Source organism: Excalfactoria chinensis, chromosome 20, assembly GCF_039878825.1.
Source record: "Excalfactoria chinensis isolate bCotChi1 chromosome 20, bCotChi1.hap2, whole genome shotgun sequence".
Taxonomy (NCBI): Eukaryota; Metazoa; Chordata; class Aves; order Galliformes; family Phasianidae; genus Excalfactoria; species Excalfactoria chinensis.
The window spans coordinates 5,154,624-5,170,693 of NC_092844.1; the positions used below are offsets into that span (position 1 = coordinate 5,154,624).

The 16,070-nt window shown below is 43.8% G+C and overlaps 1 protein-coding gene and 1 long non-coding RNA gene across 2 annotated transcripts in view; one reads left to right on the top strand and one right to left on the bottom strand.

Moving 5' to 3' along the window:
* Positions 1-12,525, top strand: part of LOC140261320 (uncharacterized) — a 60,652-nt gene extending 48,127 nt beyond the window's left edge. Inside the window, exon 4 of the long non-coding RNA XR_011905697.1 lies at positions 12,440-12,525. This is a non-coding gene — a long non-coding RNA (uncharacterized lncRNA). The remainder of the gene's footprint in view (positions 1-12,439) is intronic.
* Positions 3,424-15,144, bottom strand: TTC34 (tetratricopeptide repeat domain 34). The gene is made up of 8 exons (XM_072354605.1): positions 15,085-15,144; positions 13,168-14,805; positions 12,401-12,626; positions 11,188-11,380; positions 9,643-9,809; positions 7,499-7,773; positions 7,026-7,236; positions 3,424-3,945 (listed from the first exon to the last, which is right to left on the bottom strand). Exons 2-8 carry the CDS (start codon positions 14,751-14,753, stop codon positions 3,424-3,426), a joined length of 3,180 nt encoding a protein of 1,059 aa, XP_072210706.1. The 5' UTR covers positions 14,754-14,805; positions 15,085-15,144.
* Between the last annotated feature and the right edge of the window lie 926 nt (positions 15,145-16,070).

The following is a 16,070-nucleotide window of genomic DNA, read 5'->3' on the forward strand; positions in this document are numbered from 1 at the left end:
TTCTAAGTAACGAGTCACCTTCCTGAAGGGGTCATTAAGAAACAGTTGATGGAAACAACAGGTTCTGACATAACACTGGTTGAGCTGACATATGACTGAAATAGCCAAGACACCAAAGGCAGGCAGCATTACAATGCCAGGGATGATTTCATGTAAGCCATTAAATTAATGATGACAGTGAGTCCTCAGAGCTTGGCAAATTGGAAATTGCTCGAAGCAGAAGCAGTACAACAATAACACAGTTAATCTTCCGCAGAAAAATGATAGTAAAAGGAATGGCTTTTAGATTAGCTGTCATTAAAGTGGAACATCTGCCTCTGCAAGTCAAGTGGACTGTCCTTACTTATAAACACAGGAACTCATTAAAGTTACTGGGTTTGTGTGGCTGTGAGCCACGTTTCCACCACGCTGTAAATATGGGAAGCTCAGCGGATTACACTGCAAGTCAGGAAGATGACTTCCCAGGCAGTGTGTCAGCCTCAAGGATGCATGTGATCCATCACTGGTAGTTTTAGGTTCTCCTAGTGCCTGGGAGCACATCACAAAAACAATGAGGATAATATGAGTTCAAAGCAAAAAATACTTTAAAGTCAGGAAAGTTTTGTTCAGCTCTGCCTGAGCTCTGAGAAAAGCTTCCATCTGAATATTTAACAGCAGCCCATCTTCCTTTATTTCTAAGCTGTTCCTTGGACTGCAGCACACAGTCAGGAAACTTGCATAACAGTGTGACAAATATTCTCACATCTGATATTCCTCTTATATCCCTATTAAAAACGTGGAATACTTTATAAAGCCATGACTGACAAACCATCATTTGTGTAGAAGCACGGTCATGTTTTCAAAGCTTTCATTGTTCATTACCAGCGTACCGTAATGATGTCCTGAAGTGTGCTGCGCAGGAGACTTTCAAGAAGCAGATGTTACAAGGGAATTTCTTTATAGCTGCACGCATAGAAAAGAGTGACAAAACTCAAAGCAGTTGGAAACAGTTCTGTGATCTTGAAAAATTCCAGCTTAACTTTAAAGAATCATACAGAAGTGATCACTGGATGGCTTCTTCTGTCCCGTTTCTTCAGTCTGGAATTGGAAACAATATCCTGTTAGAAAACAGCGTGTATGTAATGGAATAGTTGTGATTCAGCTGAGTGGTCCCAGGCCCTGATATGGGTAAAGGCAATAGATAAAAACGAGACTTACCAGCCTGGGGTGGGAGGGAGATGTTTGCTGATAAATACTGATGGATTTCTGGTGCATAGCTATTGCTGGCAGGGGAGGCAGCCTAAAAGGAAGGCAGCCAAACCTAGCTCCCTAGCAAGAGCAATGCCTCTGATGGCTGCTGTGGTAGCTTGTTTAACAGAGCAGCAGTCTGACTAGAGCCACATTCAAGAGCAGTGATGCTATTAAGACATCTCAGGTGGTCTTCATGGACTCATTAGCACAGAGTGAAGAATCACAATTAGCCTCAGAGTTGTATCAAAAGCCAGCAGTGGTAGCTGGATAATAAAAAATGCTGGGCACTGTGGAAGGAAGGACTCCTTCCCTACAACTGTGGTGTGTTATTTCTTTTGAAAGATAATGTCTTCTGGCAAAGCATAACAATAGAGTGGTGGAGATATGTGAACATGTGGACATGGCACGCTTTTGGCCATTAGGTGCAAGGCCTGGGCAGTAACTGAAAGAAATAGGTCACCTTTAATCCTGTCTGCTCCCCAGGAGACCAGGAAATGAGTGTCAGAATGGGTTGTGTTGAGTGTGAAATTGTGCTAGGCATGCATAATGCAATGATGCTGCTAATCAAACCCCTCTCACTGTGACTAATCAGAAAGATCTATTTGATATTCCAAGAAATTAGTTGGAAGAGCAAGCCCACAATGGAGAAATAAAGAACAAATCAGAAGCTCAGGCACAGACAGAGATAAGGACTTTGATCACAGTACTTTAATGTGCACAGAAGACAAAGAAGATAAAAGAAACAAATAAAAATGCTGATGAGAACAGTTTGGATCTGCAGAGAGAAGCAGCCATTAATCTAGACCATGACTAACAGATAAGAAGTGATATGCCTTCCTGGTTCTTGAAGAAATAGCAGTTTTAGGCTATTCAGGCTGAAAACATTTTTTTCCTCCGTGTAACTCTATAGCAATCCTTCAGGGGTGAATTTGGCTACTGTCTTTAAAGAAAAAATGCTCCAGGGGCACTGAATGCAGTCTGTTCTAAGCGACAAAATAGAGCACAGCACTTAACAAAATAAAGCACGCCTGAAAGACCCTGAAACTTCCTCAATGGAATATTATTCTGGGAAGCAGAACTGCATCATCCTCCCTGTTCATTCCATGACCACCAGGTGATCTCAGGAACGCTGTTCCCCAGTTTTGTTTTCCTTAACAAAAGAAGCACAAAAAGCTTTGGGTGTAAAAGGGAAGGGAAGAAAACCAAGTATCCCATTTATACATAATGTAAAGACTCGGATTATTAAGAGTATCTCAGTCACTGTGAATTACATATGAAAATTCAGAAAGTTGGAACTGCTCTCAGCAGAGAGGCTGTTAATCCAGTGATCTACTGCTGTCTGCTCTTTTGGATTTCAAGCTTAGAAAGAAACTTCCCTATAGCATTTTGATGCCAATTAGGAGCAAGAAGTGCTCATCAGTGTCACTGGGATTAGAATCAGAGTAACTTTTCTAGACTTCGAAAGAGAAAGAAACCCATTCTTACCTGTGGTATAGCTGCCTCCGTCCCTCAGAAAACAGAGCATTCATCACTAGGTCGGATGTTTCATCTCTGTTGGATCTCATCCTTCATTTTACGTACGTTGCCCAGGACAGAAGGCTCTGCTTTGCGTTTGTACCGCCCCACTCCATTATGTTGCTGCTGATTATTGCAGTTCCATTAGAAAATGGCACTAACTGCCATTCAGGAGTGGGGTAGCTGGGTGGTGGAACGCAGGATGCTTCACAAACTCACAAACACATTACAAATGTTACTTTTGAGTGAGCTTTTTGGCCCACAAAATAAAGCTATTTAGTTGAACAGTGTGCATTAAAGCTAATCAAACAAATAGCAAGGAAATGTGTTGTTATTTCATGAACTGCAAGCAATTTGAATGTTTTCCTTCATTGTGGCTGGAACCAATGTGGTATGCAATTAATTACTCAGTTTAGCCAGATATCCCTCACAAAGTGGAGCTTACTTTCTTCCACAGTGATTGTAAAGGATATTGAATAATGCCGTTTGCCTCATTCTTATTAGCTCTGTTGGTCAGTTTTGTTTCACTCTGATATTATTTACTTCTTGTCTTGCTGTGCTACATTCAGTGCTGTGGTCCAATGCATATGGTGGTCAAGGAGCATCTTGTCCTTCCCTTATTCTTGCAGCTTCACAAGCAAACAAGAAAACAGTCACTGGAAGATCCCCACGGATCCATTACTGTATGCTACAGCCGGATGCCTCTCGCTTGAGTCTTGTTTTTAGCTTCTTAAGGTCGGGATTGTTTTGATCAATTTTAAGGCCATAATCTGTGATTTTCCAGGCCTCTTCATAATGCTGCATTTCAAAATTACACTGTGCAACCTTATGAAAAGTTTTTGCTACGCTTTCACTGCCAGAACCATTCGTGATGCTGCACAATGCCGTGGATTCATCCAATTGCAGTGCTTCAATATACTGTTTGACTGCTGCTTCTTCCTCTGACACTGACAATAGCAGGTGTCCCTTTGAGCAGTGGTCCTGAACTCGTGTTCTCAGACTGTTACAGCCATGCTTCTCGATCACCTTCTCCATATCTTTTAAAGCTTTGTCATATTTTTTCAGGTGCATAAAGCAAGCAGCCCTTTGTCGGAGGTATCTTGGGTTATCTTTGCTTGTCAAGATAGCCAGGGTAAAGAAACCAACAGCCTTCTTATAGTGATGCCCTTTAATCAGAACATTTCCTTCTTGGGCTGCTACCTATGGACATAAAGTTAGTTGATATTAGAAGGGCAGTAGTGAGGAAGTACATTAACTAGTCCAGCCTGGACACACCTACGGTAACCAAAGAAATGTTTTTCAACGTTTTCAACTGCTGAAATTGCATCTAGTGGGAGAATGAGCAATTGGCAGATATAAAAACCAATCAGCCCATGGGCGCTTGCTGTTATCTCAAGGGTTACTGAACCAGATCCCTTGTTTCTGCATGTGCTGCTAAACTTGCTCAGAACATTTCTTCTGAAGTTGTTTATGTCCTTAAGAACTGCTATGTGAACTGAAAACAGATTGGATCTAACTGAAACTACATAGCATTCTGTTCATGAGAGCACATTTCTGCCATCTTTTCTAACAGGTGACTGTGGGAAATGGTGTGTTCTGGTTGATTGTGTTAGCGCCACAGACATTTGCATGAGCTAATTAGTGAAGATTGGTTTCTTCTGTTAAGTATCCCAAAGCTACAGGAAACAAACCAACTGGTGGCTGTGCTGATCTCCATTAGTGAACTATCTGCCCTTATCTCAAGAGAAAAACAACATGAAAATAGAGAAGGCTGAGAGCCACATAATTTTTAGTCTTATAAAGGTCAATAAAGAAAACTCCATTAGACCTATTTGCCTCAAATGGATGTCTCATTATCTCTCCTTATTGGTAATAAACAAAGCTTTTAACATGCTGCAGCAGAGTGAGTATTTAAGTTATAAACAAGGCTGCTACCAGCAGCTTAGGTTGTATGGAAGGCTGAGCCAAACAAGCTGAGATACGAAGCACAGGATAAATGTTTTCACCAGCCTGATTCCATGGGATGTCACACATTTGGGACGCTTGTAGCTACTGAAATCTCAGTTAGCTCAGCCACTGCCTCAACAGCAATGCTTGAGCAGTCTCTAAAAGCCTCACATGACATGGCACAGGTCTTCTTCAGTCTTCCAGCCTTGGTTTTATGGTTGGCTGCTTAGATCGAACTGCTTACTGTTTAATGCAGGTTAGGAAAACAGGTTCTGGATGAAATAGATCAATATTGCAGATCAAATCTGAGAACCACGTCTGAGAGCAGTGACAGGAAATCATTCAGCCATTCCAGACAGTTTAGGAAGAACTCAGTTTTGCTACAAAATGATGGAAAATGCTGTAGGAGTTCTGGACATCCCTGGGCAAGGAGCTGGCAATCAGCCACACATGTAACTTCTGACATGGGAAACTTGAAGGGCTGAAGCTGCACCAGCAGCAAGCAAACTCCCTTCCTCTGACCTTTTGCAGCCTAACAAACCTTTCAGATTCCTATTCCCTTGTGGCTTCCCCAGTTGTTTACAGATTCCTTAGCATGGGACCCCTTGCACTATAAATAATGGAAGAACGTTATTACTTTGTTTTTCATGAAAAAAAATAAATAGTACATCAAGAAGCTTTCCTTGCTCCACCCTTTCCTGTGCAGCTCACGTTGAGTTATTTCTAGCTTTCCAGAGCAGACTCCAGGATAACGGTGATTTATTTCTGGAATACCTTTAATCCCCAGACAACGCTCCTCTAGAGACAGACTATGGCACACTGGGTAAAGCCCTGAACTCCTCATTTCAGTCTCCTTCCACCACAGTTCCAATCTTGAAATCAACCCAGCCATCTCCATCCTCAAAAGGGGCAGAGAAATCTTTTGTGATAAATAAGCACCGGTAAGGAGTTCTGTTCCATCCTTTGTTCCACTACTGAAAGAAAGAGGCAGAAATAAAGTGCCTCTCCCCTTGTTAAGAATTCACTAATCTGTGCCATCAGTTGAAACTAGAGGAATTCATTTATTTCAGGTTGGTAGCACAACAATCCCTCCTGCACTGGCTCAGAAAGCAGCACGGAAGGACTCAGCTGTGAGACCTCTATACAGTAAGAGTGATGTGGCAGCAAGGGAAATTTAGCTGTAAAACTTATCTTCATTTATAGATTCCTCCTTAGGGTCCTCATAGACACATTGATTGTACCTTTATCAACTTTTTGTAGTGAAAGATTGTAAATTGGCTCTAAAATCTCCAAACTCTTCCCCAGAAGACTGAACTTTCTACATTATTCAGGAGAGAGGAGCTCTTTTCTCTGTAATGGGCTATATCCAGGGACTGGTAAATTAATACTTGTTTACTTATATCCTCCTGCTGTTTCTCTAAAATACATACAAAGCACTCCTCCCTAGATGCATTTAGTATATCAGCATGTTGTTTGTTTTATAACCCGGGAGAAAACATAACAATATAGCTTCTCACCAGGGCACACTCAATCTACAAATTGAATAAAAGGAAGCAAACTGATTCTCAGAACACAGAGCTTCTGGGTAATCAGAATTGCAGATGCATGAGTGAATGTTAAAGCTCCTCACCATCAATCCGACCTTGTCCTGTCTTGTTATTGGAGATGCTTTCTCAGAGCTGAATGCAATTTGGGAGAGAAACTTAAAAAAAACAGTGAAAAATATATACTCAGGGGGACTGGAACAATTTGTTACTGTTATGTTAAACAGCTGTAGGTAAGAAAACCAATGCCAAATCTTTCCAATCTCAAAGAGTAGTCATTTTAGAGTATATGTAAAATCCTAAAGATTGCATGAAAGAATAACAAGGTTTGAAGCATTTTATGTGATTGAATCAGAACCTTTTGTTTCATTTTAGAAGGAAAATGAACACAACATGAATTCCCTTTCCCCAGAAGCCAGCTCTGAGCACCATACAACTCACTCAGAGTATAATATTAGCAGTGATCTTGTTAAATCTCTAGCTCCTCCTCACATTCCCTGCACTTTAACAGTGGGAACAAACAGGTTGTATGCTAGAGAGACCAACAATAAATTCCCCATGTGGTAAGAAGTGGTAGTGATGAATTATTAGAGACTGAAGCAATGAAAGAAATTGAGTCCAAACTCTCTAATCTCAGATTGGCCTGGAGTGAAGGATGGAGGAAGAACCCACTTTATTTCCTATTCTTCTGATGATGTTTTCCTACATACTTCCGTTCAGGACAACACAATGAACATCTTTATTTAACATCATTATTTTCCCCCCAGATCCATCAAAAAGGGATTGTACCTGGGAGAGATGCTGCTGTTGCTTAGCATCTACAAAGTTCAGGAGAAACTCCAGCTCCCTTTCATCTTTCTTAGCTAGGGTGCTGAATGAGTGAGCTGCTGCTGGCACGTTCCTCTTCTTCAGCTGCAACACAGCCAGTCTTGCACTAGCAAGCTCATCAGCAAGGGAATGGCCAAACACCTCCTGAAGGTGAACAAGGGCCTCTTCATACCTTCCTGTAGGTGAACACCAGTATAAGCTATGTAACTCACTCCATGTGGAGAAAGCAACATCAGTAAAGCTTACTACTGCAGGCTGAGCACGGTTCATACCTAAGGGTATTAATTACTGCATATCCTCCCCCAAAACTTCTGGAAGCTTCTCTTGAAAACTACGACTGACATTTTGTATTGTTGCTATGTAACATTTACTTTCTCTGAATTTACTAATCATTTGTTCACTTGCAATGATTAGCTGGGTTAAAGACTCGGTACTTACCATTTGCAATCAAAACATCCGTATAGAAGATGTGGTACTGTGCTTCCTTGCGAATTTTTATTAATGCTCCTGCAATCACAAGAAGGTCTCGGAGGGTGCCTTCTTCCTTTGAAAAGTCTTTGGTAGCAACAAGCTCAGCTAACACAGTCCTGCTGTGCTGAAGGAGCCACTGAGCGACCAGCTCTTGGGCTTCAAGCTTTAAAGAGAGGATTGCTGGGATTACCATTCCTGCCTCTGCCTTCAGCGCCAAGATCAAATCTTGCACTGCCTCCTATGTAGAAATGAGACCAAAAAGGAAGTGGTATCAACGCCTACATATTGACATGTGTATGGGAGATTGGTAATCACAGCCTGAACCTCTGATTAATCAGCTGAGGCAAGTATGGGGTCAGCTGTGGGAGCACAGGTGAGAGTGATGTAGCTGTGCTCCCGGGAGGGGTGGAGCTTGACTCCATCCCCTCTGAGACCTCATTTAAGGGCTGACTCCCACTGGAGCAGTATCTCTTGGAGATTGCTCACCAGGGAGGACTGCCCCAGCTTCTTCAGCCAAGGCACCACCATTGGTGAGTTTTTCCTTTACTTATTCATTTATACCTTCTGTACATTTTGTTACCATCTGTACATTAAAAACCAATACAACATGTATTGTTTTCTAACATTTCCAGTTCTCAGTTGCACACTTAGAAACTTTCTTATTCCTGTACTGTGACTTTTCTACTTGCAAAGCTGGTAGAAGAACACAAAGCTTTGAATGACTGATTCCAAGGCATGAATTAGAATTCCAGCCAGGAAAGATTCTTCCTGTCTTGTAGGTTTCAACAAGAGTGCAAGCTTCCTCTCACCAACTAGAAGGAGAGAGGAACTGAACTCACAATAAGGAGTTTATTCTTCTCCTAGGCTGGATCTAATCTTTTTAAATCTCTTTCCCTCTGTTCATTAGAAAAATATGGCCTGAACAGTTAAGATCAACTGAACAGAACTTTTAAGGATAATTTTTATGGTCTTTTTAATTCTTTTTCTTCCCTGAAACCGAAATGGCATCTAATTAGAACTGTCAGATTCAGTCTATAAACCAAAGAATCAAACGCCTTCCATTTTTAATCAATGACTAAGCATGCAAAACAAGCAGTAAAACCTGTTCATTACTGCAAATTTCTGCTATCCCCAAAAACAAACTGGCAGGCAAACAGCCAGTGTTAGCATTGTACAGAGGACTTTTAAGATGGACTGTATTATACGTAATGGACAATTGATAATGATAATTGATTTATCAAAACTTTATCAAAGATTCAAAAAGAGCATTGACTTTCAAAATACCCTTCGAAGGTGTGCACTGATTGGATAAGGGAGGGCACATTTCTCTCCCTCCACTTCCCTCTGTCCTTGGGTGAATACAGATAGATACATCAATGATACTTGGTGCAAAAGTTCTAAGAACAGAATTGTTAATTGATCTCCGGCAATGAGAATCAGATCTGGCATCGTTGCATCCTCCAGACTTTACATCTAGCTTGTGCTTGGGGAATGAAGATTGATGATTGTGCTGAAGTCCAGACAGCAGCTGGTTTTGCAGCCAGACAGTTCCAAGCAGCAATGAAAATTCATTGTTTTACACAGCGACAACACTGTCTCAGACTTTCCTTGCAGCAATGAGCAATGTAAATGTGCTGTTTAGACCATTTTATGCAAAGATAAGTTTTGCCCATTGGTTCGCACTTGGCTGTGATAAACCTTAATGGTCACGAATTATCTCACACTTCACAGAACAGCTGCCAACCTAACATTTGGAGTGTGTAGTTCAACCCAGTCACATCAGCTCGAGATGCTGCATCTCATCTAACACAACACTGTGACATGAAAACGTGAGCTCAGATATAGGACAGAGTTTGCAGCATTGCAGATCAATGTATTGTAGTGATGGTGAATATGGCACGACTGAGGTTCAGTCTCTTTCTCTCTAGATTTGGGAAAGCATCTCAGTTATGTCAAGTGGACTGTTTACACAAATAGCCCAAACCAGAGCCATTAATGAGCAAATTCTTTGAGAAACTCTTCCTTTCAATGAATCCATGGCAAAGCCTGGATATCTTATGCTAATGTTACACTACCAGAAAATTCACCAGCAAATTAATAGTGATACCTTTTGCTGCTTTAGAGCAAGGTAAATTAATCCTCGCCCACTGAGAGCATGCACATTGCCGGGGTCCTCCTTTAAGACAGCATTAAAATCAAAAATAGCAGTTTTCTTCTGACCGAGGTGCCCATAACATTGAGCCCTGATGAGGAGGCAATCTTCAGCATAGCCACCTGGAAGAGGGAAATGCAGTCATGCTTACTTTAAAGATCTCAAGTGGACTGATCTAAAATAGGGCACAGTAAAATCCCACTGTGTGCAGCTGACTGGGCTCCACCAAAGGGCTTCAAACTGGCTAAGTGAAAATGAGGTGATAGATTTCCATGCTGTGGAAAGTACAAGTTGTTTTGGCTAAGACAGCAATCCAGATGGGACTGTCTAATTGACTGCCACACTTAATATGCGCTGGAATTTGTGGTACTAAATGTCTTCTTCTCTGCTTTAAAATACGTGCTGCCCAAATAAAAGATACAGTCAACAATGAAGATGATGGTCCATTCATCCACTGTGTGCAGAGCATAAATCCTTCCCCCGTCCACACACCCCTTCCTTTCAAGGCAGTTTTGATCAGGATCTTAATTTGCCTAGAGCTGCAATCAATAACTGTGTCATCCCAATACTGGATGATAAATTATCAGTGCCACTGCAAATATTTTTTCATTGGGCAAATGCAGCATCTTGCACAGCTGCCTGCAGAGACGAGCCTGCAGACAGGCCTCTAGCAATTATTTTACAGTAATGAGGCTTTTTCTCCCTCCTGTTATGCTCCAAAACTTCTGTACCAAAAGTTATTATCAGTCTGGAGCCCTTTCAATTGGCTCCCATAAAGACAGTGTCTATTTCTTAACAAGCATCTGTTCTAGCAGGTGGGGGGTTGATAAGCTGGAATGTAAGGGCTGTGAAATGGAACCATATCAAAGCAATTAACAGTTTTCCATTTTCATAAACCACTCTCTCTTCTTCTCAGTGCTACTGTCATAACATTTTCTCTGGGTGAAAGGCAGATTTCCATACAAATATGGTTTTGCTTAGAATGTGCCAGAAGCATTTCCATATTAGCCTAATGTCTCTCTTGAGGAAAAGCCAGGATAACGATCCATGCAAGTGGGTGCATTTACTCTTTTGCATTGGAACCACACAGTCACTGCTATGTTGGAACTGGAAGACAGGTTACTTGCTTCAGTGATTGTATTTACATGATGTTCATTATGAGGAACAGGAGGTCCCAAATAAATGTCATTGGTAGGCAGGTTTGTAGAGCATTAACTGATGTAACAAAGGCTAAACCAGAACCCTCCTGCCTTGAAGCCAGCAGCTGAAAACAGCTAAAGCTGAGCCTTTTCCAGTAGCCTTTTCAAATGGCTTACTTGCGATTTTCAAGGAAAAGTACATTTTTAGATAACAGGATCCCAAATGCCTGGTTTGTCTTCTCATTACCAGCTTTCTGGCTTACTTTAGTTACCTTTACACAGTTACTCACTGAAAATCAATCACCCACTGATCTGATTTCCCATAGAGGTAAATCTCCTGTCTATATCTTTATAATCTTACCTGAAGCAATGATGGCAAAAGAAAGATAGGCAATGGCCTCTTTTATGTCAGCATCTTCCTGTTTGTTCTTCAAGATGCTCAGTGCTTTGGAACGGCAGTGAGTTTGCATCAGCTTCCGGTCTTCATCCTTGAAAATGTCCATGATTGGCAGGAGGCAGGAGGTGTCCCCAATTCTGATCACTTTCTTTAGCAGCTTAACAACGTGAGAGACAAAGATAGGAGAGATTGGCATGGGAAGGTAAATGAAGTAAAGAACTGCTACAGCTGGAAATATTACTGTCTAGTGAGACAAGTGTGTTCTTTCCCAGTGCTTCTCATGTTTTACTGCTGTGCCAGCCATGGTCCACCCAAAGGCCGTGAATCTCTTCTACCTGACTCCTCAGCTGGCCCTAGAGTAAAAGCATGCTGGGGAAAAAATGATCACCTCTTATCTTTTCTTATCACCTCTGTAGCTGTGGCAGTCATTTTAGTGGATGCACTAATCTTGCCTTGGTTACTTTGAGCAGAATCAGCTCTTTCAGGCTGCCTGTGAACTTGTTATAAATACAGCTGAACTGTAGGATGATTGCTCCTGGAAAGGAGTCCCGCCTGACTTATGATGTCTTTGCCTCCATTCACTGCAGTGAAAATCACCGAGCAGTTTTTACTACAGTTCTTAAGGAAAAGAATAAAAAGATGTTTCCTGCAGGAAAGTAAGTGTGCTTAGCAGGTACTCAGCATTGAAATCTGAGCCAGAGAAGCCAGAAAGACAAGAGCAAAATTATCCTGATGCACCAGACACATCTGACAAGCAGATGGAACAGAAACATCTTAAAGAGAGAATTTTGGTGACACGTATTCCATCTAGAAGTTGCAGCCAAAAGCTGCAGATAGGAATCCAGCTTCCAAGGGCTACTTACTGACTCTAGTAAAGTCATGTCAGTCATTCATAGTTTATTCAAAGGCATCATGTTCTATTTTATTTAGGGTATTTTTTTCACAGGAATCAGTGGCAACAAAACCTGAACATGTTTTGGCTGAAAGTTTATATGGGATTTTAAAAAATGCAATAGTTCCCTCTGATGGTGGGACCTGGTAGTTCAACTTAGTGATCCTTGATTGGAGAACCAACCTGTGGGAATCTCTTCCATGGTTTCAAGCACAACTTGCTAGCCACATTCACATTCACCATACCATCATTGATCAGTTCCTTGTTCTCTCAGGTGCTCCCTACCTGATTGCCATCATACATGAAACCTTTCTTTAATTGCAGAAGTGCGAGTCGAGCCAGGATGGGAGATCTCTGTGGATTTCTGGAGAGTGCTAATGAGAGCAGCTTGTGAGCTTCTTCTACCCAGCCCATCTGGTACAGAGCATCGGCACAAAGGATCCGTGATGCTTCATCAGAAGGGTCCAGTTCCATCAAGAGAGAAGCCAGCTGGTAAACCCCGAGGGCATCCCTGAAGGGAAAAAAAGAAGGAAGGAAAAAAAAGAAGAAAAGAAAGGAAAAAAGACAACTTTCAGGTAAAATGCTACTAACAATAACAGAACACCTTCATCTCACCTGCATCTGAGATACAGAGATACAGGCCAGTATCAAATGGATGACACATTTGACCATATCTAGTGCCACAGAAATCTCTGTCACTTAATTCTATCATTACTGTCCTTTATGAAAGCATGTTCCTATGCAGCTGTGGATCTAAAGAAAGGTTAACAACATGTGATTCATAGCTGACACCACAGTGGGAAAAGAAAACGTAACAGTGACAGTGGGGGGAAAAAATGTTGGTTCCACTGAAGAACCGTGTGTTAAAATTTGCATGGACTCAAAAGAACAGTGTTAATGGGGTCCTGGAGCAGTGACCTGTGTCTGAGGGGGCTTGTGTTTACGTCCTGATCTACCAGACAACACTGAGTGAGTTAGCACGTTCTGCTGTGCTTCAGTTACAGCCCTGAGAACTGGCTGGGAAATGTGTAAAAAAATCCAGTCCCTGCTACCCAAACTCAGCTGTGTTTGTTTTTCTGTCCACAGGCTGAACTGCCTCCTGGTACCTCTTCTTCTGGAGCATCTTCTGTCCCTCTTCCTGGAGAACCTTTAGCAGCAATCCTCTTTGGTTCCACGGCACGTAGGCCTTGATGGTGAAGATGGTTTCTTCTGGCTTTAACTGGCAAGCTGTGATATAATCCAGGGCTGTCAAGTAATGGCTGCCACCAGAAATCCGGATAAGCCCACGCCCACATAAGGCTTTAATACAGCTGTTAGGATGTGGGGAATCGTGCTCAATGACCTTCTGAAAGTCCTGCAGGGCTTGCTGATGATCATGAGAATGGAGGGCACAGAATCCTCGCAGTGCCAGGAGAGTATTGTGATAAGTTTTCTGCTCTGCTGCCAGGAGCTGGTCACAGATTTCCAAGGCAGCTCCGATGTGTCCATGCAGGAGATGGCAGTCTGCCAGCCGGACACTGAGCTCACGTTTGGAACCCGGGGAGATACGCAGGAGGAAAAGGACTGTTTGGATTACAGAAGGGAGCAGTTCACTACAACCATTGCTTCTGAGTTCGGTCCGAGCACGCACAGCCTCCCTGTATGCTGCAAACTTCACTTCCAGGACAGTTCTAGCCTGTTCTTCTATCCTCTCAGTGTCAGGTGGTGAGAAAAGCTCTTCAAAGTGCTTCATTGCCAGCTCAGGAGTTGCTGCAAAGGCTTCTGCTAAATCCTGCATCATTTCCTGCATCCGGCCACCCAAGAAGAAATACGCGGCAGCCCGTTCCAAGAGCAGACCCAGCATCTTCTCATCTCTCAGACTGTTATCTACTGACAGTCCCTTCAGGGCCTTGCTACAAACTGCCACGCACTCCTCGAATTTGCTTTTCTTGAAGAGGTAAGCTGCCTGCGCTCTGCAAACCCAGACGTCACCTGGTGCCACTGCAGACAAGAAGGCATAGCAATTGCCCAGCCACTGGTCCAAGGAACTGCCGTCTGGGCTTTCCTTCTGATACGTTGAGAGGAAATTAGAGAAGGCCTGGGTGATCTGTGGCAGGTGTTCTTTTTGCCTGGTACACACATAGGCCACTGCCTCAGCCTGATGCCTCACAAACACTTGGATGTAGTCTGCAACTCCCTTCCTTATCTGTGTCCCTGACAGCACCCATGCCAACGCCCTCAGCAGCAGCAGTTCTACTGAATATTCTGGGTGAGCCTTGAGCAGAACGTTGCATTTGCTCACCACCTCCTCTGAGCATCCCCGCCTGAGCAGGGCCTCCAGTTTATATATTGAGGACAGCACGTTGTCAGGACTTAGGGTGGAGAGAAAGACAGCGGCTATTTCCACTCTGAGCGACGCGATGGCCACGTTCCTGCTCTGGATCTTGGGAATCTGGCTCTTACCCCTGCACCACATCTCCAAGGTGGCTATCACTTTCTCCCAGAGCCCGTTCTCCAACGAGTTCACTTTCTGTAGGGCTGTGGGGGCACTGCAGCTGAAGGCGGCCACGTAGAAAGCCGTGGCTGTGGGCAGCTCCTGCTGGGCGAGATGCTGGTCCCCTTCTCTGCAGAGCAGCACGGCGAGCCCCTGCGGTGACATTGCCAGCACCCGTATCTTCACCAAGGAGCGTCACCTGAGCATCGACAACAGCCTGTAAAACAGAAACTCAGCATGAGGGGCTGCTGAGCTCCATTTCTCTGCACTTGGGGCACGCAGATCCCTATGGACACACACGAGCCAAAGTCCTGTGACGAGCTGGACGTTGTCTTATTGGGGAGCAAAGCCACGAGAAGAAACACACAACAAAAGTTAACACCCGCACCCTGCATGTCTGCACCACGAGTGGGCAGGAAGGATGAAGCCGAGAGCAGGGCAGGGCTCCTCGCGGGGCCCCGGGGGTCTCGCCCTCCCTCTGACCCCCCAGCAGTACCTGGCAGCGGCGTTCGGCGGCCCGCGGCTCCCCAGGCAGGTAGGATGGCGGTGCGGGTTGGGGCGGGCAGCGGGCAGGCGTTGCCTGGAGACAGCAAACACGGCCGCAGCGGGGCGGGATGGGACGGGCAGCCCGGGACCTCAGCCTCGTTGTTGGACGTTCACATGGGGGAAAAAAAAACCCTTGGTGATGAATGGAGATTTTTTGACATTTTATTAAGAGTTTGGCCGTTCCTTTGATTTGATTACTTTCACTTTAATTACTTTAATTAGCTATCAAGATATAATTTAGCGTTGCTGTCACATCAGGCCTCTGGTGATATTGCCAAGAAAGACTGCAGGGCATAACAAGAAGCAGTTCTGAAATAGAAATCCCATTGAAAGGAGCGGAGCTGATGGGACGTGTGCGGCTCTGCAGCCCCATGGGCTGTGCTGGGAGCTGCACCAGGCTGCACAAATCCTTACTGCCATTTGACTTAGCTGTGTGGCTGAGCACTGCCTCCTTTTGCATGCAGAGAACGTGGAGGATGCTGCTATCCTCTGTTCATTGTTTCCTTAGGAGCCCCTGTTTAGTTAAGGATGTGTGTGGAGGGATGCTGGTACTGTCTGTATGAACAAGGTCCGCCAGGGAGGTGGCAGCAATGTGAGGAGATGGTTTTCTTTACTCAGGGTATGAATGCAGCCAGATTAGTGTTATACAGCAAACTTAAGCTCCACTGAAGTCAGCTTCCTTCCTTCAGCCCCCAGAGGGACGAGAGCAACAGCATCTGTATGAGCTCAAAGCTGATGGGCTTCCCTGGTGGGAAGGGCTGTGGCCTGGCATGATGTCTGAGCAGTGTGTGTGGGTGCTGCTGTGAAACCCCTCGGTACAGGCAGCAGTGGAGCTTAGAGAGCCTGGCTCCTCATGGTTTTCACAGTTGAACAGCCAATTTGCTGCCTATCCTATGGGGCAGATATGGCAAGCTCTATTTCTAGGATCATGAAACA